Here is a 24,898-nt window from a genome sequence, read left to right as displayed (position 1 = left end):
GGCCTAAAAGGGGAGACAAGCAAGTACAGAGTAGTCATTAAAGAGTGTGTAAGCAGTCATGTAGGATATGTTGGCGGAGAAAGGCAAGCCTACACGAAGTGGGAAAGAAAGTCGATAACGACGGCACCCTCAATTTCCTCTTAAAGCACAAAGGAGGCTTGATTGCATTTGAGAGATATGGGTGCGCCTCAGCCTCTCCTAATGCATCCGTAAATTGAGTTGGAAAATGACGACGTCTGTTGTCTGCGCTCGGGATGGAAGCCAGGAGGGCCAAGTGAGCATCTTCTTCCCCGCCCTGGAAGCCGCAGACCTCCGCAAGACCCACTCGAGGAACATTTTCTCCAGGATTTTGTGCAAACCGAAGCATTTTCCAACAGCGGGAAATTACAGTAATACAAAAAAAATATGGATTACGACCCGTTTTTATTTTCTGCGCTTGTTTTAATGGGAGAAAAAAAAACCGCCGGAAGGTTGCTCGGTGTCAGCGAGCACATAAATAGCAATGACCGCATTTTGGTGTCCGTTTATTACGGATCCGTGGCGGTCGGCTGTAATAAGCGTGCGTTCATTTCCTCATTAAGTCGGGGGCTAAACGGCAGGTACGCAAAAAGACGCACACGCGTTCACATTTCACGCACGGGTCGTCGTCCTTAAATTCCCCTAGAATAAAAGCGGAAATATCAAATCCAAATCGAGACGATGCCTTTCTCAACTTGAAGTGTTATTTTTAACTCGCTGGGGGAGAATTGGGCCTAATTTGGAAAGGAACCCAACAGTGGGGAAGAGTGGAGCTAATTTAACCAAACTATTTTGTACGCTCAGTTCTATTTGTCAATTTTCATAGAAACCCCACTAAACTTGACTGCTTGTGAAAGACTGCAAAGCGCCAAAAAAAAAAAAAAAAAAAAAGTGCTGATGTAGAGCACTAATGCTCGCTCAATTCAAATCTGCCTCCTGTCATTCAGTGGCCTCTCTGATTGAACACACTTCCAGGCTGACAGACGCATTAGAGGCAAGGGCAGAAATTTGAATGCTCCAGCCCGTTGGTGGTCCGCGCACGCGTTCCTCGTGCCCGCGCGCACGCCCACACGGTCCCGATAAGACCGACAGTCATTTATTTGGAGCTTTGTCCCCCTCCCTCCCCCCGCAGTGTCTCCCCAATGAACTGCGCAAAACGGTCAAACTTGCAGTATCGGAATTACAAGCAAAATAGCTCATCGAGCCACGCGTGTGTCATCTCTGCATGTACAGGTTGATAATGATGGAAGCAAATATACATATTTAAATGAGAGAAGGCCATTTATCTTGTCCAGTGTGTGGTTCAACAGATGATATCGTCCGTATGAAGGGTAATTTCTGTCATCGTGTGATAAAAAAAAAAAAAAAAAAAAATCGCTTACTAGCTCCTTCAGTGACTGATGCGTTTTAAAACAAACGCACCCCACCCTCCTTCCTCTAATCCGAGATGGATCGTTTTGGCCTCATGTTTGAGTGCACATCTATAAATTTACAAGTTCTTGCCTTGCTGATTCGGCCGGCGAGGTGTGCCAGCCGAGCACTAACCCTGATGACTCCTGCAGGATGCCAGCTGGCGGGCAGGGCAGGGCAGACGAGGCCCCGGCTAAGGCAGACTCGCGGGCCGGTCGGCCTGGCGAGGCAGAAAACTGTAAAAAAATGAAAAAATACAAATGGAAAAAAAACAAGATCAGCTTTTGAGGAGGGCTTACTCACAAATATGTAAATCTGTGCTTTAGTTTCACAACTAAATGTGTTTTTTTTAATGGTTTGTCTGAGAAACAATCGACAATTGTTCCGCCATAATGACTTCTACGGTCTCCGGTTCTGTACGTTAAGGTTGGTAATTACGGATTAGCGGATACTGCCCACCACACACACACACACGCACACACAAAAAGCAGGATTACGCCGAACAAATCTACACACAGCAGCGACATATGCACACGCACCACCCTCAGACCTACACGCTCGTCGGCCATCACAGGCAGCGTGTCGGCTCGGCAGCCATTTTGCACGGCAGCTCCGGAATGTTCACTTAATAGAATTGACGTTTCTGCAACCACGCGCGACCGTTTTGGAGAAAAAAATGACACTCGTCACCCCGGAATGTCGAAAACTGCAGTTGTCCTGTCGTTTTTTTTTTTTTTTTTTTTTTTACCTCCAACGGCGTAAAAGGAGAACACGTATGGCCGGCGTGCAGCCGTGCAGAACTCCACTTGGCAAGATATGTATATATGCAACATGGCGATGAGGGAGGAAAGAGGGTGGTGGGGGGGCACGCCCTACAGCTTGACAGCACTCACATATGGAAGGAGAATGAGAGGGTGAGGAGAGAGGGAATGGGAGTAAAACGCACATGGAGAAATGTACAGATTAATCTCATATGATCACCATTTTTTAATCACAAAGAGCCTCCACTTTGCTGCTAATTCGTGTGAGGTGGAGTTAACGCTGTAAATGACTTTTGTATATATTATAAATCACACCCACACAGTATGGGAGTAATAAATGTCCATCCAGATCAATATGTAGCAATGTAGGAGCCGTTTAACATGGTCTTTGTTCAAATTTATGTCGGCTACATTGATCATGGGAAGACGCTTGATATTTCCTTACCCCCCCCCCCCACAAAAAAAAAAAAAAGGTCCTTATGCCCCTCGAAGAGACGCACTGATAACCTCCCATCACCGGACTTGATAAAGGCCACTTAAGGATAACATCACATCTCATCCAGTGGTTGACTCACACCCTGGGGTGGGGGCGGAAGGGGGGTGCGGTGGCGTGGGGGGTGGAGATTGACAAAGTAATACAATATGACAAGGGAGGTTAAGGCAAAGGATCAATGAGGTGTCGCATGACGGCGACGAGCGGGTCTACGATGAAGACGGCGAGCCATCGAACACCGCAGGTTGAATAAGGGCGTCGGGTAAAGCGAGAGTGAGTGGTGTGTGTGTGTGTGGGGGGGGGGCGGACAGCGGTGCAATGCGCACATGGCATCTTTCCGAGCTCAGGCGTGTGGATCACATGTTGTGTGCGTACGAGCGCGAGACGCCCTCCATACGTGTTGGCCATTCATCATACTTCCCCCCCGCTTCCCCCCTCCCTCCCTCGCTTACATACTGGTGGCGTGCACGCCACAAGAGCGCACATATGATCGCCGCCCTTTGTCTGGGTCAGCGATGGCCGTCGGTTCGGCGCATCACGCTGGCGTTCTCTCTTTTCCTGGTTGCGCTCACGTGTGCTCGCACGCTCACACACACACGGTCATGTGCGTGGCATAAGACCACCCCACCCAACCCCCCCCCACCCCACCCACCCACAAACACCCTTCTTGGACCCGTGTATTTAACCTCATTCTCCCTGGTACGTCTATCAAACATGACAGTACTTCCCGTCATGACCGACAAACCAACTCGCGTGTCCTCAGAGTGCACTACACCCCCCCTCCCAACCCCCACCTGATACCTACACCACCAGTTCATCATTCTCATCATCTCCCGTGACCATATCTTCCTATCGCCATGAGTCAGGATTGTTGGGCGGCAATTACGGTGGGGGCGGGAGGTGGGGGGGGGGGTTATGTGGTGAAGAAGAGACCCTGTTTGACTTCTTTCTTTACATCCCCCCCCCCCATCCCCCCACCTTCCTCATGACTGGTGGTTGGTGATGGAGGGAACTTTCCCACCCAGCGGCGGCTGCGGGCACAGCGTCAAACTGAGGGGACCCTTTGTCTCCATCACCATACTGGGAGGGATGGTGCCCGTACAGACGCACACTCACATATACAGTATACATCCTGTACGCCGTCATGGACGCATGCATGGCTGACACCAATCGCACACACATGCGCACAATTTGAAGGTGACAACCGTGATATCCTGGAGCCCGGTGGCACCTGCACACCTGTATAATGTACATGTGTTTATTTTTATTACAATGGCACGTGATTACCAACACTTGTGTTGTGAAGCCGCGCATCAAAGAGGAAGAGTGTCTTTGGACTCACCTGGCCTTGACAGGGTGTCGGCGGCGGCGGCGCGGCTGTCCCGGTTCTGCAGAACTGGACTCGTGTGTCGGGAGTGGTGACACCTGACGTGGCTCCTCAACCTGCCTGCGCTCGCTGCTGTGGTGTATAGGATCAGCAGCTACACCCTAGCACTGATAGGAGAGGGGGAGACGGAGAGGAGGGGTTCTTATCAAGACTGTCGGATCGTACCACCCGCCTAGAGGGGATGCGGGGGAGCAGACCGGGCCAGAAAAGCCCTTGTGACGCTCGCTCGGCCGCCCTGGCGTCGTCCCTGCTGTCTGCGTGGAGATGGTCTCTCCCGCCTCCCGCTGCTCTGATTGGATGACGCGCTTCCTCCTTCATCAAAATGTAAAATTCCAAGACAGAGAGTAGTGCGGGGTCGTGCGTATATGCGTACGTGTGCGTTTGTGTGTGAGAAAGGCAGACAATGTAAGAGGAAAAAAAAAATGTGCGCGTTACAGAAATACACATCAGTCACGCTCGTATGACTGATTGCGCGTACAACCGCGCGCGCGTGCATGCAAATGCGTGTTTTTGCGCCTTTGTGTGTCAGGCAGACGATATACAGGATGCCATTGTCTGTGTGGGCGTGTGATGGAGGAAGAGGTAGTCGAGGGAGAGACACAAGACAAAGAGCGCAAGAGATAGGAAGAGAAAGGAGAGTTATTTGTGTGGCCTACGAGCTGTTGCCATTCGTCTTTGTGTCGCGAATTGTGTTGGACTGCAAAGGGTTTTCGCTCAAGTCACTTTCTGTCACAACACGTCAAATAGGACACACATGGACACACGCTCCCAGAGGAGATGATGTCAAGATGGTGGCCAACGCGCCCCTCCCTCCGACGACAACCTCTCACCCCCAGCTCTTCCGTCTCCTGGCCGGTCCCACCATCCGTCCGTATAGCTGGCGTCACACGGTTGGGGGGGGGTCCCTAAAGAGCGAGTGGGGAAAAGGGCAGGTAGATGAGGGTGAGCGCGTCACAGGGAGGATGACAGGCACAGCTTTCACGTGCTCGAGTCTCCTCAGGACGAACTGGTGAAATACTGCTGACTCACGATGCCTGCAATGTAGCACACGGACCCACAAAAAAAAAAGACACTAAAATGAATCTACACGACAGACAGCAGCTGAAAATGACAATAGTATCAAATCCACTCAAAACCCTCCAACAAGGCTTAGATAAATGTAGGTCTCTTCAGTTTAGCGAGTGTTCAAAGTGTTAACTAGCCAGACTTCTGCCAAGACCTGCTACACCCACGTAGGCCCCAGTGCAAGCGGAATGAAAAAAAGCAAAAAAAGTCAAGAGGACTTTGCAACCATCCACCCGTAAATTCTCCTCTTGCGCTTGTTCTCATTTTGGCCACGGATGAGCTGGAGTTTATACCGGCTGAATCTTTATATAGTACGTCTGAAAGGTGGAGTGCAGAGATGAGAGATGAGAGGTGGCACGGAGACATGTCCCGCTCAATAAAACATCTTTTCAATGTGAAAACAAAAATTATCGCAACATATCGGCTATTCAGAATATCATTTTGGAGCTTCTTAATGACCTTAGTCACTAGAAGGAGTCATGGAAAACATTGCATTTAAGTGGTTTCTGGCGATCAATTCTTTTTGTACAGTTTATTATTATGGTTGTTTTTTCCACTAACACTCCCAATTCCATCTCTTCAAATTTCCAGCACAAAACACTCTCCGCCACTTTTGCACCCGTTACCAAGAGTGCACGCAATCAGGTCGTGAACATGCAATTTTGCGCCCATTATTTGTCACCTTGATAAAAGTCGCAGACCTAATAATTCACGCTCAACACACTTACCGAAGAAACATGCAGGCTGTTAAGCGCACAATTTAGCGCCTGATATTAGAGGTATTCGTAAATCAGGACCTATAATAAAAACAGATGAGCCACATCAACATCAGTGACAATGGCTTATCCGTGTTTTCACTCCATCCTCCTCCGTGAAAACAGACCTTCCCTCTTTCATGGCTTTTTTTCCCCTCCTCTCCCCATCTCTCCCGCTGCCGATTTAATTACCTTCTATATTTATCGGCGCTCAAGACGCTATTTTGGTTTCCTGACTTCTGGCTGATATTGGTGGGCTACATTATTCAGCGCAAGAGCGCAGGAGGCCATCGCACAGTCGAAGAGTTCGACGGGTAGCCGTTACAGGGAGGCACCGGAGCCGGGGTTACAATGTCTCTTTTGATATATGCCACGCAGCGATATGAAGGACTGTGCGCAAAATGCATTTTTTTTTTTTTTAAAGGGGAGACGGCGCGGTCCGTATTTGCTTAGCATCAAAGCTCCGAGATAAAGACTGCAAACTAAAAGGCTCCTGCAAAAGACCCACAGGCCGGCGTATGGATCGGCGTCCTCCATATTTGCCTGTGATTTATGATTGTTCCTGAGCAGAGGCCGCAGTCATCTGAGAGATGATGGCCATATTGATCTGATAAACAGTTTCATTTACTGCCAAAGCCTGCCATTCATACCCACGTGCGCAGGAGCACGCACACATACCCAGCAGGAATAACCTAGCTTTCTGCTCCATCAATTCCCCACCTCCTCCTCCACGTCTGCCGTGCTCCTCCATACCCCCCCCCACGCTCCTCAGCCTCTCGACACTCTTTAACCCATTCCACTTCTACTTCTTCCTCTTTCCTTTCACCAACACTCTTACCGTAGCCTCTTTCTTCACGCTAAGATTATCCCACCGGAACCATGTGACAGCCGGGAGAGGAGTCGTAAGCGTTTAACCTTAACGACGCCCTGCAAGGAGATGAAGTACGTTCATTTGTCACATAATGCTTCTGCAAGGACGTCCTCTTGAGGACTGTTACATTTGCCTACATTAATTGTTTAGGTTTGTATGTTTAAGTCCTTGAAGATGAAAACAGGACTAAACATACCTACAGAATATAATTCGGAGTCATGTGGGGGGTTCTTCGGGAGAATGGGGTACCGAATCCCCTGATACGAGCTGTTCGGTCCCTGTACGACCGCTGTCAAGAGTTTGGTCCGCATTGCCGGCAATAAGAGAGTCGGGGATGAGATGCTTCCCCAAGTGGAGGAGTTGAAGTATCTTGGGGTCTTGTTCACAAGTGAGGGAAGAATGGGGCGAGAGATCGACAGACGGATCGGTGCAGCGTCTGCAGTGATGTGGACTTTGTATCGGTCCTTAGTGGTAGAGAGGGAGCGACGTCGAAAGGCGAAACTCAATTTTCCAGTCAATCTACGTTTCTACCCTAACCTATGGGCATGAGCTGTGGATTGTGACTGAAAGAATAAGATCCCAGATACAAACGGGCGAAATGAATATCCTCCGCAGGGTGTCCAGGCTCTCACTTAGAGATAGGGTGAGAAGCTCGGTCATCTGGGAGGGGCTCAGTGTCAAGGTCGCTACTCCTCCGCATTGAGAGGAGCCAGATGAGGTGGCAGGGCCATCTGATTCGGATGCCCCCCGAGACACCTCCCTGGTGAGGTGTTCTGGGCATGTCCCACCGGAAAGAGACCCCGAGGACGACCCAGGACACGCTGGAGAGACTATGTCTCTCGGCTGGCTTGGGAACGCCTCGGGATCCCTCCGGAAGAGCTGGAAGAAGTGGCTGGGGAAAGGGAAGTCTGGGTATATCTGCTGAAGCTAATTCTCCCGTGACCCGACCTGGAGAAGCGGAAGAGACTGGATGGATGGCAGGATGAATAATTGAACAATCTCCACAAAGTGAAAAAAGGAAACATCACAAAGGAAAGTTCCACTTTGTTTAGTAGGCCAGGAGAAGGCCGTGACCCAGGCCAAATATGTACATTAATTTAGACAAATCTGTGTAGATTAGTAAGTAATGTGGGTGTAATTTTGGCCAAATTTAACCTACGTATACTGTTCTTACAATTCTTACATTGGACTTTTTTTTTAGGTGTAGGGGGGGCTGCTGGTAATAATAAATTTAGGGATAATTTCAGCTAATTACCACCTACTTTAAATGAATTAGCAGAGCACTGAAATGAAGTGCTAGCCTGACATTGTGGCTTAATCTGCCACTTTGTACTCAGTAGATTCACTACTGTGTAATTGATGTGATGGGTCACACTTCTTTAATTAGCCCGACAGCTAACTGACATCAGAAAGAGTTATTGTGAGACTTGGGAGCTTTTTAACACTTGTGAAATAATACAACTTGTTCATGCTTTGCATCTATATCGATGTCAAGAGTCGCGGTAGCCTGACAGGTTCGATTGCTGTGCGGCTCGCATGTCTTTCTGTACAATTTTTGTGCGTAAACACTAAATGGCATCCACCAGGAAATGCGCGACGTAGCCGCGCGCACACACTAGAAGGCTTTCACTTTCTCAATCAATCCCACATCCGTGGCTAATGCAGCGTTGGGCCCGTTTCAGGAAACATTAGGCCTATTAGTCAATGTGTATGCATTCCAGTATATGCATACGTGTGTGCGCGCGTTTGAGTGGGTGCGCGAGCCGCAAACTCAGCACTCGCCGATCTCTGTGGATCGTGTGAAGTCAGCAGGTGCAACAGGGAATAAGGGACCATCTTATTGTCCATGATTGTGTGTGTGTGTGTTCTCTCCCTTGATATCCTCTGGGCTCTTTATCGCTCTAAAATTATCCTCTATTTACTGGAAGTCAGGCCGCGACTGTGGGGGGTGGGGGAGAAATATGGGCACTCTTGTTTGAAAGTCCAGCTAAGATCACTTGTGGTTGCACAAGTGAGGAGACAAATCGTCGATTTCCTCGGTCAAATACTGCAAGGTAACGTAATTTAATACTGGACACGATAATACAGTGGAAAACTCCTAAGTCATTTAACGGTTTAACTCTAAAAGTTCTTTTTTTCATGTTACCATAAATGGATATTAGTGACTTTTTTGAAAAAATAAAACCAACTCTAAAAGGGGTCTTGTGTTTTTTGTATAATATATGAAAATTACAATAATTAAATATTAATTGCGCACTGGAGATGGAACAGAATCACATTTTCATAGCACGATTATAGAGGTCAAAATTATCTCACTTATCCATATACTAAGACAATATCATAAAAATACACTAATGGCAAAATTAGATAAATGCACGACGTGTACGTTGAAAACCCAAAAGTATAAACTCAACAACACGTGCATATTTTGCAGATTATAAATTGTAATCAGCAGCAGTCAAAAATAATTTTTCAATCTTGAAAGACCCAACAAAATATACAATAATTTGCAAAATGTCTATCAATCTTTGAAGAAGCCATAAGTGATCAGGCAAAATGTTTATTTCATTACTTACTGATGTACTCAATGTTTATTAGCATTTGATTAAATAATTTTTCACGCAAATATTACAAACAAATTATTTCTATCAGGCACCTTCAAAAGGTGTCTAGTGCTAATTTATGTTTTTTTTTCTCTTTTAGTTCAATTATATATTCATTTTAATTACCCTTTTTTTAAACTTGTATGACACCTAAAAACAGTTTGTTTAGACTGTTACTAAAACCATTGCATATATAGTAAATCTGATGTTTATTTGAAACTTTTGTGGAAAAAGATGCTTTTAGGAGTCAATACTGCCGTCAAGCAATACTGATACAAATCAGTTCAGACGCAAAAGGTTCATATTGTTTCATCGGTTATTATTTTAAACCCAGTTTCAAAACTACATTTTCCCCCTCACTTTTTAAAATCATGTTTAAGTTGTTTTTTTTTTTTTTACATGCACTCTACATTCTCTTACTTTTTTTGCAGTAAATTGTTTTTAAAATGCTTCCAAGTGTTGTACTTTGGATTATGTAAAGATATGATTTTCTGCTATAGGAATAAGCACCCATTGAGTAAGTCACAGGAAGTGTATCCACTACTTTCTTGCTTAGTTTTTTGCTATGTTATGATGATAGTGCTTCACAGCGTATTTTGGGAAAAGTTAATATGTCAAGAAAATCGGACCCTAGGTAATATGCAACGTTTCTTGCTAGTGACGGTGTTCTATGTCTTTCCTTTGCAGTTTGCCTTTTTTGGCTGACCAAGTCGAATTAAAACTCCTTCATGTTACCAGAACGGAAAAAATGTCAAGCTCACACGACCAGTTTTATTTCTACGTGCCAAACTTTGAGGAAAAACCTCGCCATAATCCAACCGTGTCCTCCACACGTTTTGGGAGTACCAAGATGGCGGCCAACTGGCTTCACCCAATCGACATACCGCTCGATGTGTATGCGCTATCCAGTCTCTTTTTTAGGTCAGTGACTATAACTGCAGCTTACTGAGTCACTGAGCTAAGAAACCCTTCTTTGTGTAGTATATTATGGACATCTGTATCATGCTGCCCTCTGGTGGCCAAGACCCCACACACCACAAGGAGCCCAATTAAATTATGATGCAAATTATGTTCTTACTACAATTAAACTACTATGTTGACTTTTTTTTGTCTTTTTTTATTTTGTTCATTCATTCATCTCAAGTCTTGAGGTTTTAAGTAACCAGCATTTTCACGCAACAGACTAAATTTGTAGATCAAATTAGCTGAAATCTAGCTGAAATAAAATGAGAACATATCATGTATGGGCTGACATTGGACCTTAAACACGACATTTACATATAATATTCTATACCATCTCCACAGTTGCTTTTGTTCCCCCACCTCACGGCCCTCTGGCCTCCTCCCGCTCCTCCTCCTCTTCATCTTCCTCACACTGTATTAAACCCCTGGGGACAACGTGAGATGGATCAAGTCTCTGCAAATCAATATCATCCATTCATGTGGCTGCAGCTCACGCGTGGTCATGTGAACCGGCACTTTCGCACATGCACGCACAAAATTTGCTGAATCAATATAATTGCATCTCGCCGAGCGGGGCTGCGGGAGGGCGAGGTTGCGGAAATGGACTCGAAATGCGTTTTGCGGTCATTGCAAAATAGATGGAAGTTGCCGGGGATTTCTTTCTTCTGGCATTGGCGAGAATATTAGCCTCGACCGACGGCGGAAGGAAGTCTCCGCATAATAGATGCGCAGATTGGCCCGGGCTACAAACCGTGGAGGAGATGGAAAAGTGAGAGGGAGGAGACGACGGAGGAAACTAATGGAGAGAGCAAGACAGCGAGGCCGGCCATTATAAATCATATCCATTCCTGGCGCCAGCCGCGTATCCTAGCAACCAGACAGACTCTCCACGTCCCTTCCGCCCCCTGTCTACAGTATGGACCGCTCACAGCCTGATAACTCTGATTACCCATAGTGCACTGGGCCGTGCCCCAAAAAACTCCTGACACATGCTTATGGCGATAGCTGGCCCAATCTACTGTACATTTGGGTTTGTGTCGGGCGTTCGAGATCGAACCGGAGCCGACTGTTGGACCAACAAACAGACCGCCGTGCCGCGCGGTTCCGAAAAACACCACACCGACAAGTCTTGCGCGTGTGCAGATAGGAATGATTCATGCACATATTTTTATAGACTGTGTAAGTACTGAGCTAGAGCTTAACCAATATTTATTGTTCAAATTTGTTTTGTGTCTGAATAATGAAAAAGCGACGTATTATTTGTAAAACTGAAGGATGAAAAATCTCCAATTACCGATTAAAAACGGATAGAACGAGTGATACCCGGATTCTATCGCAGTTGACGAGAGGAATTAATACGATAAAAGTACCATGAATTATGATGGCGCCAGGCATAAAGTTTATGATACGCTAACGACCCGATTTATTTTGGTAAAGTTTAAAGGGGACGTAGCATGGAACACTGACTTTAGAATTGCTTTTGTACTAATATTTGGACCTCTGGAGTGTTTGCCCACCCAACAAGTGTGAAATTACACCACTATTTTTTTTCTGGGGGTTGTGAGCACCTCACTTTTAGAAATGTGTACGTAAGAAAGCCACTTGGTGATGAAGTACCGCCGTCATAAATTAATATACAATTGATGCTTGGGTTACCGTGTCCCGGTAGTGACTGTTGTTTTTCTTCTAATCGAGGGCGACCGTATTAACCCCCAATCGTGACTCCAAAGAAGGCAAGTTGCTAGTTTAAAGTTATTCTGCACTTTTGTTAGTAAAAACAGTTTAGAAGGCTTGGGGGCGAGTCGCTACAGATACGGCAATGCACTCCCAGCCTAGCGTACTCTCCTACTAAAGCATACATTTTAAGCAAAATATAAATATATTCCTGAAATTACATGTACATGTATTACTACTATGCAGTTTATTATCAGGAAAAGCTAAAAAAATGCTTTAGGCTTGGAACGCATTATTTCTTTGTCCATTCATTGTAATGGGAAACATCGATTCGGTTTTCAAACAATTCACTTTTCGAACCGTTTTCTGGAACGGATTGGGATATTACAACGCAGATACCAGACAATTTGAACACACATACAGAAAATCTAAACGTTGACACTGATACCACTTTACATGGCTGACATATCCACTAGCGCACCTTGCAGGCAGGTGGAGTAGGGGCCATGTCAGCATTGTAGAGCTCCATTAAGTTAACCACAGATCACAGTTTTAATCAACTGCAAATTACGCTATGCAAAATCGATGAGGAATTTTGCCGTGGGAGCAAATGTACGACACCAATACCAAAGATTCTACACCAAAATGTGTTTTGACCTATGAGTGAATTAAATTTGTATCTCTGGGGAACACTGCGTATTGTTTTATCTCATGTTTTTTTATTTCGAGTTTGTCTTTTTCCCATCACCTCTAATCACCGATTTAATTTTCTGTACTTGAACTTAATGCCAGGCAGCCTTAACGTCCTCTAATCACTATTTTGATAGCAAAACGTAATGGAAAGAATTTCATTTTTGCCGCAATGTAAGGCGTAACAGTGAAGACACATCTTTAAACGGCTTGAGCGCTTTGGCTTGAGCGTGTTGCGGTTGGAGTTTGTGCCACGCGGATGACAGCATTTGCTTTTTTGGGGGGTAATTTTGCCGACACGTTGGATAGTACTAAACACACTGCATACTGCTTTGTGCTCCTGTATGGTGCAGGCAACAGCCTCAATGTCTGTTTTTTTTTTTACAATTTGAGTGGTCAGGAGGACGCAAACACACAATATCTGTGTGTGTGTGCATGTGTGTGGCAAGAATGAAGCACTCAGCAGCCACTCAGTCTTCCCATAACCAGTAAGTGGCACCACAAGTAGGTGGTATGAGAGCAAAATAGTGTCTGAGAAACGAAGGACAAAGTAACCAGTGTGCTTTACGTATACATATAAATAAGAGCACAAGGACGCCACCTTGTGGACTGGAACAATCATGATTCTCATTACATGGTCGTTTTTTTCCTCTCCTAGTGAATAAATCTAATAAATGGTTTGCATTTGGTTAAACAGAATGTAAAGCACACCATTAAATATGTATAATAAACTGTATGTTTTTTGTATGATTGCCAATATGTTCAATTCTTCGATTCAACACTGTGCAATGTAACGAAAGGACGCTTCAGAGGTTTTCAAGGGTACCACTTATTTTTTTAATCTATAAGATAAAACCTCTTTTAAAATTTAATGAGATTCAGAGCGAGAGGGGAAAGTAAAAAAAAAAAAAAAAGATAGCAAAAGCGCTCTTCCTAAAGCAATAGGATCATACTGTACACTCAAATCCTGGAGGATAATGAATTAAATTAACTTTTCGTTTAATCTCTCGCCTCTTATCTCAAAACTGTACGGCGAAGCCGATGCAGATAAACTCAGGTTTAATCTCTTGTCTTGGTAATTATGTTTTTCTGTCTATTGTCAGCCATCAAAAATCTCATTCCCGGCGTGTCATTGCACAAGGTGGACACCAATTTAAAAAAAAAATAATAATAAAATCTAGTCCTCTTAAAACCCTGACACACTTCTACTTACCAACCTCTAACACACTTATACTTGATAAATAATAATGTAGAGCAAGGGTGGGGAACTTGTGACATACTGTATGGCCAGCAAGAGGGGTGCTGTGGAAAATTTTTAATTTAAATTTTAAACATTTTACACAATTGTTAAGTTTTCATACAAATAATTTATCTGCTCGTCAATCAACGCCGGCAACGTATAGTGACAAGAAAAATTAGTAAATATAGTAATGAATTAAGATTAAGTCATCAGTGCACATAAGACATACTTATAGGTTTATTCTTTTTTTTTTTTTTTTGGGCCACCCACCATTTATGTCGACTTGATTGTGGAATTGCTGTTGTCGTTGTGACTTTCGGCTTGTCCCATGCGGATGTTCAAACAAGGCCTTCACTTTCAACTGGAAGTTCTACAATTAAATAAAACACAAAATTAAAAATAATAGAAGGAATGGATGTATTATGCTCGATTAAATTTAGCATGATGGGGCCAAACAGATAGAGCAAATCTTGCTATCAAAGTCTTTGGTTGTAATTGTTTCATTAGTTCTTCGTCATCATCACTATGTACACATACCTCTTTTAGGCGTCACTTGGAGGTAAATTGTATCATTTCATTTTTTTTTTAAATAAACATCTGACCACAACTAGCTAGACGCTGACAAATTAGCTTTGTTTTCAATAGCATTGTTGCGTTCAATGACATTCACGGAATAGTAGGTAGAGAGACTTTAAAGTGGCGAGGCTGGCAGAAAATTCCACTGCCCAACATGAAACGTGGATCTGGCTCAACATGCATAATGGCATGAAGAGTGGCAAATCATCCGCTTGATTTTGTTTATATCCCGCTTCATGTGTTCGTCAGAGGTAATCGCTACGTCAAGTTGTCATTTTGTGCGGAGTGCTCTTGAACGCAGCACGCCAAAAATGCGCTAGCCCTGTGTGTTTCCTCGTCGGTCGCAGGACCGCCGTCCAAATTCAACATGCGAGGAATGGCCGAGTGGGTTCCACCTGCCAAGGAGCAAAGGTACGTTTTTGTTTTTTTTAAAAAAGCTATTCAGCCACTAATATTCGCTGCTGTGCCTCACGACCGGAAACATTTCCACGGTGTTCCGTTGTTTTCTTGAGCGGGTGACAAGTCCGTTCGCCCGCTGAATGGGGAAGTGCACCGAACTTACTTGCCAAATCGACATTTTTCTACATATTCCCCTGAATGTGAGCTCGATTTACCACAAACGTGTGATTTTTACATGGTTTGGGTTCCTTGTGAGCTGTTTGGCGTATATTTTGTCCCGCTCCATTGTTTGTGGAAAAAACAACTCCTTAACTCCTCCCTTTGCCTGCCTCTCAGTTGAATGTCTGTTTTTATTTTTAGCTCAAATTTATTTTTTTTTCAGCGTACGTATGTCGGTTTGTAAACAAGCCGACTTTTAAGTTTCACGTTCGTTCTGCCGGAATGGATCGCCAGGGAAGTCCCAGACTGCATGTCAGCAATGATAACGAAAAATGTCACGGTCAAAGTTCAATATATAGACAAGGAGCTGTCAGATGCTAAGGACATTATGTTCAGGGCTCGTTGCCATGGTGAAGCAGCCACAAGCAGTCTTGGGATCCCTCGTTTCCCTGATGACGCCTGCTCAGATGAGAAGCGAAATGTCTTCTAAGACGACCAGAAGTGGTTTCACTTAATCGACTCTCTGACCCAATGGGAATATTCACAGGGATTGAAAGGGAAATCGTAGTTTGGGTATGAAATATAAATATCCCGGGACTTTTCCGGCACGGCTCGTGTATCTGAATTTCCACCACGTGACGTCTATTTTTGAATCAGCTTAGCCGTTGAAATGGAAATCACGTCGGGCGTTCTGTCTCGTTTTTATGGCAATTGAACATCTTTTCAACGCGGCCTTTTTTGCAGCTCCTGGTTATTAAGTTGGCTTCCGTCGTGGTGCCCCACTTCCCTCTCTCAGCTTCAAGATGCGGAGGAGAAAATGCTGAAAAGTAAGCGATGTCAAAACAATGTTTCCCCGCCGCCGTCATCGTCGCTTTACAGATGTGTCGTCCTTCTCCACAGCTGTAAAGCAGCCTTTCTCCAAACAACACATCCGGATCTCCGACGGAAACTACCTGTGGACCATCGCGTTCCAGGCCTCGTCCCCCGCCCGCCCGAGGCCCCCTCTGGTCCTGCTGCACGGCTTCGGCGGCGGCGTGGCTCTGTGGACGCAAAATCTGGACTCTCTCTCCAGCGGCGGCCCGGTTTACGCCCTGGACCTGTTGGGCTTCGGCCGCAGCAGCCGCCCGCTGTTCAGCAGCGAGCCCGAGGGAGCCGAGGGGCAGTTTGTGGAGGCCCTGGAGGAGTGGAGGGAGAAGGTGGGCCTGGAGGAGATGCTGCTGCTGGGGCACAACCTGGGAGGATACTTGGCGGCCGCCTACACCCTCCGATACCCTCACAGGTGCCGTACTTGCTTATTCCTGAAAGGCCTACATGCCAGACACTTTTAAAGGTCAACTGTCACCCCTATAAACTTTCTAAAGTAGATACCGTAATGAAAAATACATAACATTATTCACTTCAATGTCTATACGTAAAAATAAGTATGAGCGGAGAGCGCGTCATCCATGTGCAAAGTTACGGATGTCTCATTCGACATTCAAGTGGTCGCCACGTTGGCTGCATCTACTGCCGAGTGAAGTGACCGTGGCAATATTATACCCTTTTCGAGCCATATTTAGATGATATGCTGATCACGGCCAAACCACCTCCCCGTCCGATATACCTCCGCGGCGGTGGTGATGCACCGTGACGAGCCACCCCGTCCGCCGATCACGGCTTTGGCACGGACACATTTAGCACCCCTGACTTATGGATTATGTCCCCCCCCTCCAACTATTTTTTAGTGGCTGTGTACCTGCGGTGTCAAACTCATTTTTCTCGAGGGCCACATTGTAGTTACAGATTCCTTCAGAGGGCCGTTATGACTGTGAAACCCATGAAAATATTTCACCTCATCATATTTACACATGAAATTTATGAACTAGTTTGGGAATCAGAAGTCAAGGGTAATGGGTTTTTCAACTATTGAACACAAATCCTTGCAATATCTCACCGTTATCATATATGACAAGGCAATTTGAAATTTTAGTACAGATTTTAACAAAAAACACAGAAGTTGATACACGTGATATGCCTTCGCGGGCCACATAAAATCATGCAGCGGATCTGGAGTTTGACACCTGTGCCGTATACACACCTACTTGTCATTTGGAACCCACGAAGCTCTCGTCCTTTGCACCCGCGTAATCCATTTTTCACGACAAACCGGGTGTTTTGAAAAAGTATGAAGAACGAATCCATCCTCCCGAGCGTCCGAGCAATATCCAGCAATGCAACGAGCCGGCATTTTGGATAACACGAAGGAACAACGAGCTAGCTTCCCGCAGGTAAAACTAATAGAAATATACGAGCCCGCTTGAGTGCGCTACTGTCCTGTACGTCACTTCCTGCTTCTTCTCGAAAACAAATCCCTCAAGAGGATTTTCATGGCGGGAGTGACAAAAAGCCATATACGTCAAAATCATGTTTTGTGGTGAAAAAAAAATGGATGGGTCCATACCGGCTGCTGTTTTTTCATTAATAACATACTAAAAATCATGCATTTGATGACAGTGGACCTTTAAGTTATTATATGTTTATAATGTGTGTATAATTTACTAATACAAATTATATACAAACATATATATCGGTTAGTGTGGGAATTGATTGACATTGTAAGAGATGACTCAATTTCAAGATAGGTTTTATTATTGTGGTGGCAATTTTGTGGCTAATAGTGGTACCATTACCGCTAATGGGAGTAGAAGTAGTACGTCGTAAAAAGTTGAAACTGCAAACTGCCGTCACGATCATAAAGATATTGCGAAATGCCTTTTACATTGCCGAATGAATATTATGAGATCTCTTGTAGCTAATGTTGCGTTCTGCAAGAGGATGCTGCAAAACGCGCGCCGCAATCCGACTGCATCTTGGGATTTATTGCGCTCTGTAACAATTTGGTGTGTGCGCGCAGGGTGAAACATTTGCTGCTGGTGGAGCCGTGGGGGTTCCCCGCCCGGCCCGAGAACCCTCACCACAGCTCCATCCCGGTGTGGATCAGAGCCATGGGGGCCGTCATGAGCCCCTTCAACCCGCTGGCTGGCCTCAGACTGGCGGGGCCTTTAGGTTAGTATAGTACGCGGATTGATTACAATTTAGTACCCCCCCCCCCCCCAGGCAGATTACATAAGTGTCATTACGAAACATAAACAACTTGTTTAAACAGAGAATCTAGTTCAGGTTTACGGGCAGCACTGACAGGAAGTCACAGTGGCGTGATCGCTGTATGGCGAAGTTGCACACTACGATCGTGTGTGAGACGAAACTCCATAACCCCCCCCCCCCCCCAAAAAAAAAATCCAAAAAACAAAATCGCACCCATCTCTAAAAGAGCCACACTACCATGAAAAAGGCAGAATCATTTTAGATATGCATTTTCAAGATAATTAAATATATGTATATGTATATATATATTGGCAATCTTTCGAGATTAAACATTGTTTATAATTTCAAAGATTAAAGTCCCAGAATATTACAAGAATCTATCAATCCATCCATTTTCTTTGCCGCTTATCCTCACAAGGGGCGCGGGGAGTGCCGGAGTCCCAGCTGTCAATGGGCAGGAGGCAGGGCACACCCTGAACACGTTGCCAGCCAATCGCAGGGTACATAGAGACAAACAGTTGCACTCACAATCACACCTACGGGCAATTTAGAGTGTCCAATTAATGTTGCATGTGGGAGGAAACCAGAGTGCCTGGTGGAAACCCACGAAACTCCACACAGGCGGGGCCGGGATCGAACCCGGGACCTCAGAACTGTGAGGCCAATGTTTTACCAGCTGTGAGACCGTGCCGCCTATTACAAGAATAAAGTTAGAAATTTTTCCAAAGTAAAATCTTGTAAATTAACATAAATGCAGAGCTTTATGATCAAAAGTCACATTTTCCTTTGAAAAAGTTGTGTTTCTCTGAGGATAAACAGGTGCGTTATTTGGATAGTGTCGCTGTGATCGGTCATGCCGCCATTTGATTTTGATTTCATCCCTTCAGGCCCGACGCTGGTCCAAACGATCAGGTCCGACTTCAAGCAGAAGTACGCCTCGGTGTTCGACGACAACACCGTGTCCAACTACATCTACCACTTGAACGCGCAGACTCCGAGGTAAGCGCCGACAGCGTCCATTTTGCCCGACGGAGCCATTTAACGACACGTCCTGTCGGCGCGTTCCAGCGGCGAAACGGCTTTCAAGAACATGACCATCCCGTACGGCTGGGCGAAGCGGCCCATGCTGGAGCGCATTGGCCAGGTGCAGGCGGGCATCCCCATCTCTTTTATCTACGGTTCGCGCTCCAGCATCGACAGCGCCTCGGGATACGCCTTCAAGAAAACCAGGCCGGAGGTGGGAATCACGGTAGGGGCTTTTCCACGGCTCGGTGAAGACATTTAAAAAAAAAAAAAACCACTCCTGCACATTGGAAACGTATCCAACCTTTTCCTGCGCCGGTCAAGTAACGTGAAACTGCTGTATTAACGTCACTTTGATGTAATCCGACAAAATAGGCAACGTGTGCTCGCTTTAAACTGTCACGGCCACTTGGCGATTTGTGTAAAACAGACACATAGAACAAAACAGAATTCGTCATTTCACATTCAAACACCAAAATCTTCAACCAAACCATGTCGTCTAACAAACGTCTGCTATCTTCACGACCTGGCATCGACGGGCTACTGGAAATTAGCATACAAGCTATGGTAATTACAGTGAAGAAAATAAGTATTTGAACACCCTGCTATATTGCAAGTTAGAAATCACAGAGGGGTCTGAAATTTTCATCGGAGGTGCATGTTCACTGTGAGAGAGATAATCTACAAAGATAAATCCGGAAATCACAATGTATGATTTTTTTAATGATTTATTTGAACACCTGAGAAAACCAATGTTAAGATTTAGCCTTTGTTTGCAATTAGAGGGCAGACATTTCCTGTAGTTGTTCACCAGGTTTGCACACACTGCAGGAGGGATTTTGGCCCACTCCTCCACACAGATCTTCTCTAGATCACACAGAGTGGGAGAACCTGCACCTAGCAAGGGTGTTCAAATACTTATTTTCTTCACTGTAACATAAGCGGCAATAAAGAAACTATAACGATCCGCAATTCTCAGAAGTGTCAATCCTTCTGCTCGGCAGGTGATTCGCGGAGCCGGCCACTACGTTTTCGCCGACCAGCCAGAAGACTTCAACCAAACGGTCCTCCGCATCCTCGCCAGGACGGAGAAGAAAATCACAGACTTTAACTCAAAGCCTTGACGACCTCTTACTTTTTTTTTTTTTAAGCTAACACAGACTTTGAACTAAAGCCCACTACTAAAAATGGACGCTTGAATACATTTAAGCTTCTCTTCGGTGCACTTTACTGACCGAAGCCTCATCGGACTATTGGGACAAAAAGTTCTCCCCGAGGTCTCCGAGGATTGCGTTACAGAGCTCGTGTGAATGATGTGATCACGTGCTTTTTTTTTTTTTTTTTTTTTTTTTTTGGGGAGGGGGCGGTTGGGTAAGTTTTATCTGGATCTGGAAGGACAATTCTCCAAAGTTGAACGTCTTGTTTGGAGCACGGATCTATACGGAATGTTCTCGCAGATACGAGGGAAAAAGTAAATAGGACAAAGGGCACACGCTGGTGTTTGTGTGTTTTAGGAATCCTCAAAAATCGCCCAACCAGCAGGTGGCAGCAAAGCACACACACACACATCCTCCCTTCTGGTTCGATGCCACCTACAAAATTCAGAATTCGTGCATGTTGCAGGACAGCCCGGCTCGGTCACGAGGTCCCGTATAACTAAAAATAGAATCACTCATTTCAAGTGGGCTGCGACGCAAGTCGGACGTACTTCACGTTATTATTTTTCCCCCAGCAGGTATGAATTCTAAAACATAAAAAAAATAAAATAAAATATAAACATTTCAAGGAAGTTGTTGCCTACATTCACTTAATGTGCATCATACAGGATCTGTGGAAAAAGGTTCCAGGACTGGGGTCACGAAAGGTACAGTGGATATCAAAAGTCTAGTAACAAGTAACTGTAATCTGATTACAATTGCAACTTCACAGTCACCCTGTGTCCACCGGCGCAGAAGCTGGATATCAAGCATTTGGAGTAAGTGCTCAACCATCTTTTCATACTCCGCTGACTGACTTTATACAAACGTTAGCGTGCGGAGCGGTTAACGGCGTTGAACGTCTAACACGACTCCCACGCTCAAAGATTTTTGTTTGTTTGTGCAATTTTTCCTGCCCTTGTGGACGCTGTCAGGCTCTGTCTGGGTGCACGAGTTTCACAATTGCACTGCATCACACAAACGGGTGTTTAACTTACACTATTTAGGCCCAACATATTAGAAACTAATTATAACGGAGCATTATCAATATTATAATACATTATTCTGTCTGTTTAAAAAAAATTAAATAGATTTGGGATTGGCTTACGAGTGGAGGCTCCTGCATCTGTCAATTTGTGTCATTGCAGAGACATCAACAGCGGCCTCACTCGCGGCGTCTCCTGGCAACAGTGTCGCCACGGAGACCAAGTCTGTTGGCCTGCCAAGCTCCCGGAAGTACGGCTGGGCTCGGACACGCTAATGATGGGTTGTTGCGGACGCCCCGAGACGTGCTCGCGGAGGCTCGCTTTGCACGGCTGGATGCCAAAAAAAAAAAAAAAAAATGGGGACGTTGCAATTTAGGATACAGCAACCACATGGAGGTGGGGGGCACAAAAAAAAACAACTATTAAATACTTTGACTTTAGTAACATGTAAGAATGAGAAAGTCAAATTTATATATACACACATATATATATATTGTGTACATAAGAATATCAATATAAGTGGCGTAAAATTGTACAAATAGATATAAATACTTTCTAACCAATTAAATGAATTTTTTGTCATATTATACTCAAGTTTTAAAATATTAACATCAGTAAACATGCTTGTTTTATTTTTCTATTTCTATTTTTTAAACTAAAATAATTTCAAGTCATTTTTATTCAAATTAGATTTTCATAAAAATATTAAATGAAACTACATTTCCACTAGCCATCCATCCATTTTCTCTTGCCGCTTATCCTCACAAGGGTCGCGGGGAATGCCGGAGCCTATCCCAGCTGTCAAAGGGAAGGAGGCGGGGTACACCCAGAACTGGTTTGCCAGCCAATCGCAGGGCACATAGAGACAAAACAACCAATCACACTCACAATCCCACCTAGGGGCAATTTAGTGTCCAATTAATGTTGCGTGTTTTTGGGATGTTGGGTGGAAACCGGAGTGCCCAGAGAAAACCCAGACAGGCACGGGGAGAACATGCAAACTCCACACAGGCGGGGCCGGGAACGAACCTGGGGCCTCAAAACTGTGAGGCCAATGCTTTACCAACTGATGCACCGTGCCGGCATGTTCTAACCAATTAACTAATGAATTAATTGCTAAAGAAAATGATTGTATTACACGAGTATGAAAATATTACAATCAGAAAACATGCTTATTACTTTAATGAGTTGTTAAGCAGATTGTTGATGATGTAAATAGAATAGTTTTGTAGTCATTTTTGAGTTAGACAAAAATATTAAATTCAATGAAAACTATACATTTCCAGTACATTAACAGCATTTTTAAATTGATAAAAATTCTTAAACTTGCGTTAAATTGCTAAACTCTGAAATATCAGATTTCTACATTGTATGAGATTCATCATAAAACGTTGAAAGCATAAATTTACATGATCTTCGTACATCATAACCACACGGAGGCCGCACGCTTTTTTTTTGCTCCTCTCTCTCGGTCGCCCACGCGGTCTCGTGGGGACGCAATCATTTCATTAGCGCCAAACGGCTGAAGGGACGCTCGTTCGCATCCCCTGAAAGCCTGCGTTGACGCCAGCTCAAACGATAACAACACGAAACGGATGGATGCTCGCTTTGAACACAAACTAACGCCGTCGTCCTGTTCTCACAAATCCTCTGAGGTGTTCGACTACATTTATGAAGAAATACAATACCGTACCTAGAAATCTTTTGATGCCGCCCCCCCCACCTCCTCGATTGTCTCCTCTCTCATTCCCAACGCTGCATGCCCCCTCCACCTGCGGCATTTTTCCACTCAGCTGCGTCACTCATTCAACTAAAGCCCCCCCGACCCCCAGTTGCGCAACAAATAATGACGTTAAACATTCCAAAGCAGCTGCAAAGCATTTGCGCCGAAAATAAAAATATAGCGAAGACAGCTGGCAGGGAGGAGGGGGGTCGGCCGGGAGACGGAAGGGGCAGCTGGGGTGGGGGGAATGGCGGGGGGGGGGGGGGTCTCGGAAGGAGAGACAGGTGACACCCATGGCACAAATCATAATTTAAACCACCATAACATTAGGAACACTCATGTGATGTATCTTTTCAAGTGTGTTCATAATACCCCCCACCCCCAGAAAAATACAGTAGTGTATTCAGAGATGTGTTCAATACATTTTTAATTATACAAAAAATATTGAAGAATATATAAATTATGATTTAGAAAAGAACATATATTACTAAACTTATTTAGCATTTCTTTTTTAGTTTAAAAAAAACACATTAGAAAACAAATAGATTGGTGCTTACAAAGTTTTTCTATCTGATAATTTTTTTTAAAAAATGTCAAAAATATGCATTTAAAAATATTTTTGGAAGATTATTTCAATTAAAAACATTTCCTGTAGAGAGGTTATTGAGTGGATTATATGATAACCAAGTATTGCAAAAGCACTACAAAATTACATTTAAAAATGGGAATTAAAAAAAAGAATAAAAATGTTATTGAAATGATTGCATTGTGTTTCATTAAGAGTGATTGAACACAATTAAAGCTAACAAATATTTTATTGAATGTCATAATGCAGTACAGTACATGACCGATACACTTTTCTAAGCTAATGGTAATAAATCACGTGGTGGTTCTTTTCATTTGCTCCATCGACAACTTTTGAATTGACCTCCTGGGTCTTTTGTTTGTAAAACGGGACGCAAGGTATCCAAACGGACCGGCTAAAAATAAATACTCGGTGATGGGTGCACATTTCAGGACTGAAATAGGATTAAGTGTAACAGACTGTCGGGGGCGCACTGACCCAGCACAAGCAGATCATCTGTCACGTGTTCGTGTTTCCACCCAAGTGGGACAAAAAGCTACACACGTGGTTTTGTCTAGTATATTGTGCGCTCTCAGCGGTGAGGGGAAGTGATTTTAGTAATTGTTCATGACATGATAAATAACATTCAGTTTTACAAACATGCGGTTGCAGTGGCATCTAAGCTTAAAGCGCTACAGTAGTGTACTTACTTTCCGAGTTGTCTTTCAATTTCTGGACCTCACTTTCTTGGCATGTTTTTTTTTTTCCTTCAGGAGGTGAAACCTTGTTTCATGAGCGCCACTGATCTAAAAAAAAAAAAAAAAAAAAAAAAAAGACAGGATAGCTCCTTGGCCATCAAAACTGAAGTCGCCATCCACCATCTTGATACTCCCAAAACAACCATGCCGACTTGTGCGTTAACCGCCAGTTTCGTGGCTGTGAGAAAACATTCCACAGGTAAATTAGAAAGATTTACTTTGACATTGTTAGTTTGTAAAGGTTTTTTTTTTTTTTAATTTTCTGATGAGCTGCATTCACTTGAACAAAGTTTTGTTTACGGTTATTTTTGTTCACTGTTCACTCTCTGCTTTACATTTATAGGCCGAGTGTTTTTCGCAAAAAAGCGATGTCAATATTTTCCCAAACTTCATCAGTGGATAAGCAAGAAAACACATTTTCTGTGAAATTTTTGATGAATTTCATATAAACAGAACTCTGCAAATTGAATTTGATTTACAAATGTGAGGAAACAAGTTG

General features: G+C 44.4%; 1 protein-coding gene and 1 long non-coding RNA gene across 4 annotated transcripts; one reads left to right on the top strand and one right to left on the bottom strand.

Moving 5' to 3' along the window:
• Window positions 1-1,530: 1,530 nt before the first annotated feature.
• On the bottom strand, window positions 1,531-24,446 carry LOC133498885 (uncharacterized). 2 transcript variants are annotated; one of them, XR_009794488.1, is made up of 7 exons: window positions 24,352-24,446; window positions 16,018-16,239; window positions 14,201-14,300; window positions 6,728-6,816; window positions 4,900-5,103; window positions 4,025-4,176; window positions 1,531-1,664 (listed from the first exon to the last, which is right to left on the bottom strand). It is a non-coding gene; the product is annotated as an uncharacterized LOC133498885 (long non-coding RNA). The 2 variants fall into 2 exon arrangements; XR_009794493.1 differs by lacking the exon at window positions 6,728-6,816.
• LOC133498875 (1-acylglycerol-3-phosphate O-acyltransferase ABHD5-like) lies at window positions 14,495-21,680 on the top strand. Of its 2 annotated transcripts, none has more exons than XM_061816109.1 (10): window positions 14,495-14,917; window positions 15,809-15,891; window positions 15,965-16,343; window positions 17,958-18,109; window positions 19,036-19,147; window positions 19,217-19,397; window positions 20,176-20,906; window positions 20,997-21,035; window positions 21,101-21,146; window positions 21,516-21,680. In XM_061816109.1, exons 1-7 carry the CDS (start codon window positions 14,874-14,876, stop codon window positions 20,293-20,295), a joined length of 1,071 nt encoding a protein of 356 aa, XP_061672093.1. In that variant the 5' UTR covers window positions 14,495-14,873; the 3' UTR covers window positions 20,296-20,906; window positions 20,997-21,035; window positions 21,101-21,146; window positions 21,516-21,680. The 2 variants fall into 2 exon arrangements, with proteins under 2 accessions (XP_061672093.1, XP_061672102.1); XM_061816118.1 differs by lacking the exon at window positions 14,495-14,917 and adding an exon at window positions 14,934-15,105.
• Window positions 24,447-24,898: the final 452 nt, after the last annotated feature.

Source organism: Syngnathoides biaculeatus, chromosome 1 (assembly GCF_019802595.1).
Source record: "Syngnathoides biaculeatus isolate LvHL_M chromosome 1, ASM1980259v1, whole genome shotgun sequence".
Lineage (NCBI taxonomy): Eukaryota > Metazoa > Chordata > Actinopteri > Syngnathiformes > Syngnathidae > Syngnathoides > Syngnathoides biaculeatus.
The sequence above is the reverse complement of the archived record's forward strand: the minus strand, read 5'-3'. Positions and strand labels throughout refer to the sequence as shown.

Bases quoted from the DNA above. Each gene is read 5' to 3' on its own strand.
- LOC133498875 (XM_061816109.1), top strand. From the start codon at position 14,874: ATGCGAGGAATGGCCGAGTGGGTTCCACCTGCCAAGGAGCAAAG. The intron at 14,918-15,808 runs GTACGTTTTTGT...CCTTTTTTGCAG, and splicing joins CCACCTGCCAAGGAGCAAAG to CTCCTGGTTATTAAGTTGGC. The intron at 19,398-20,175 runs GTAGGGGCTTTT...TCTGCTCGGCAG, and splicing joins GGCCGGAGGTGGGAATCACG to GTGATTCGCGGAGCCGGCCA.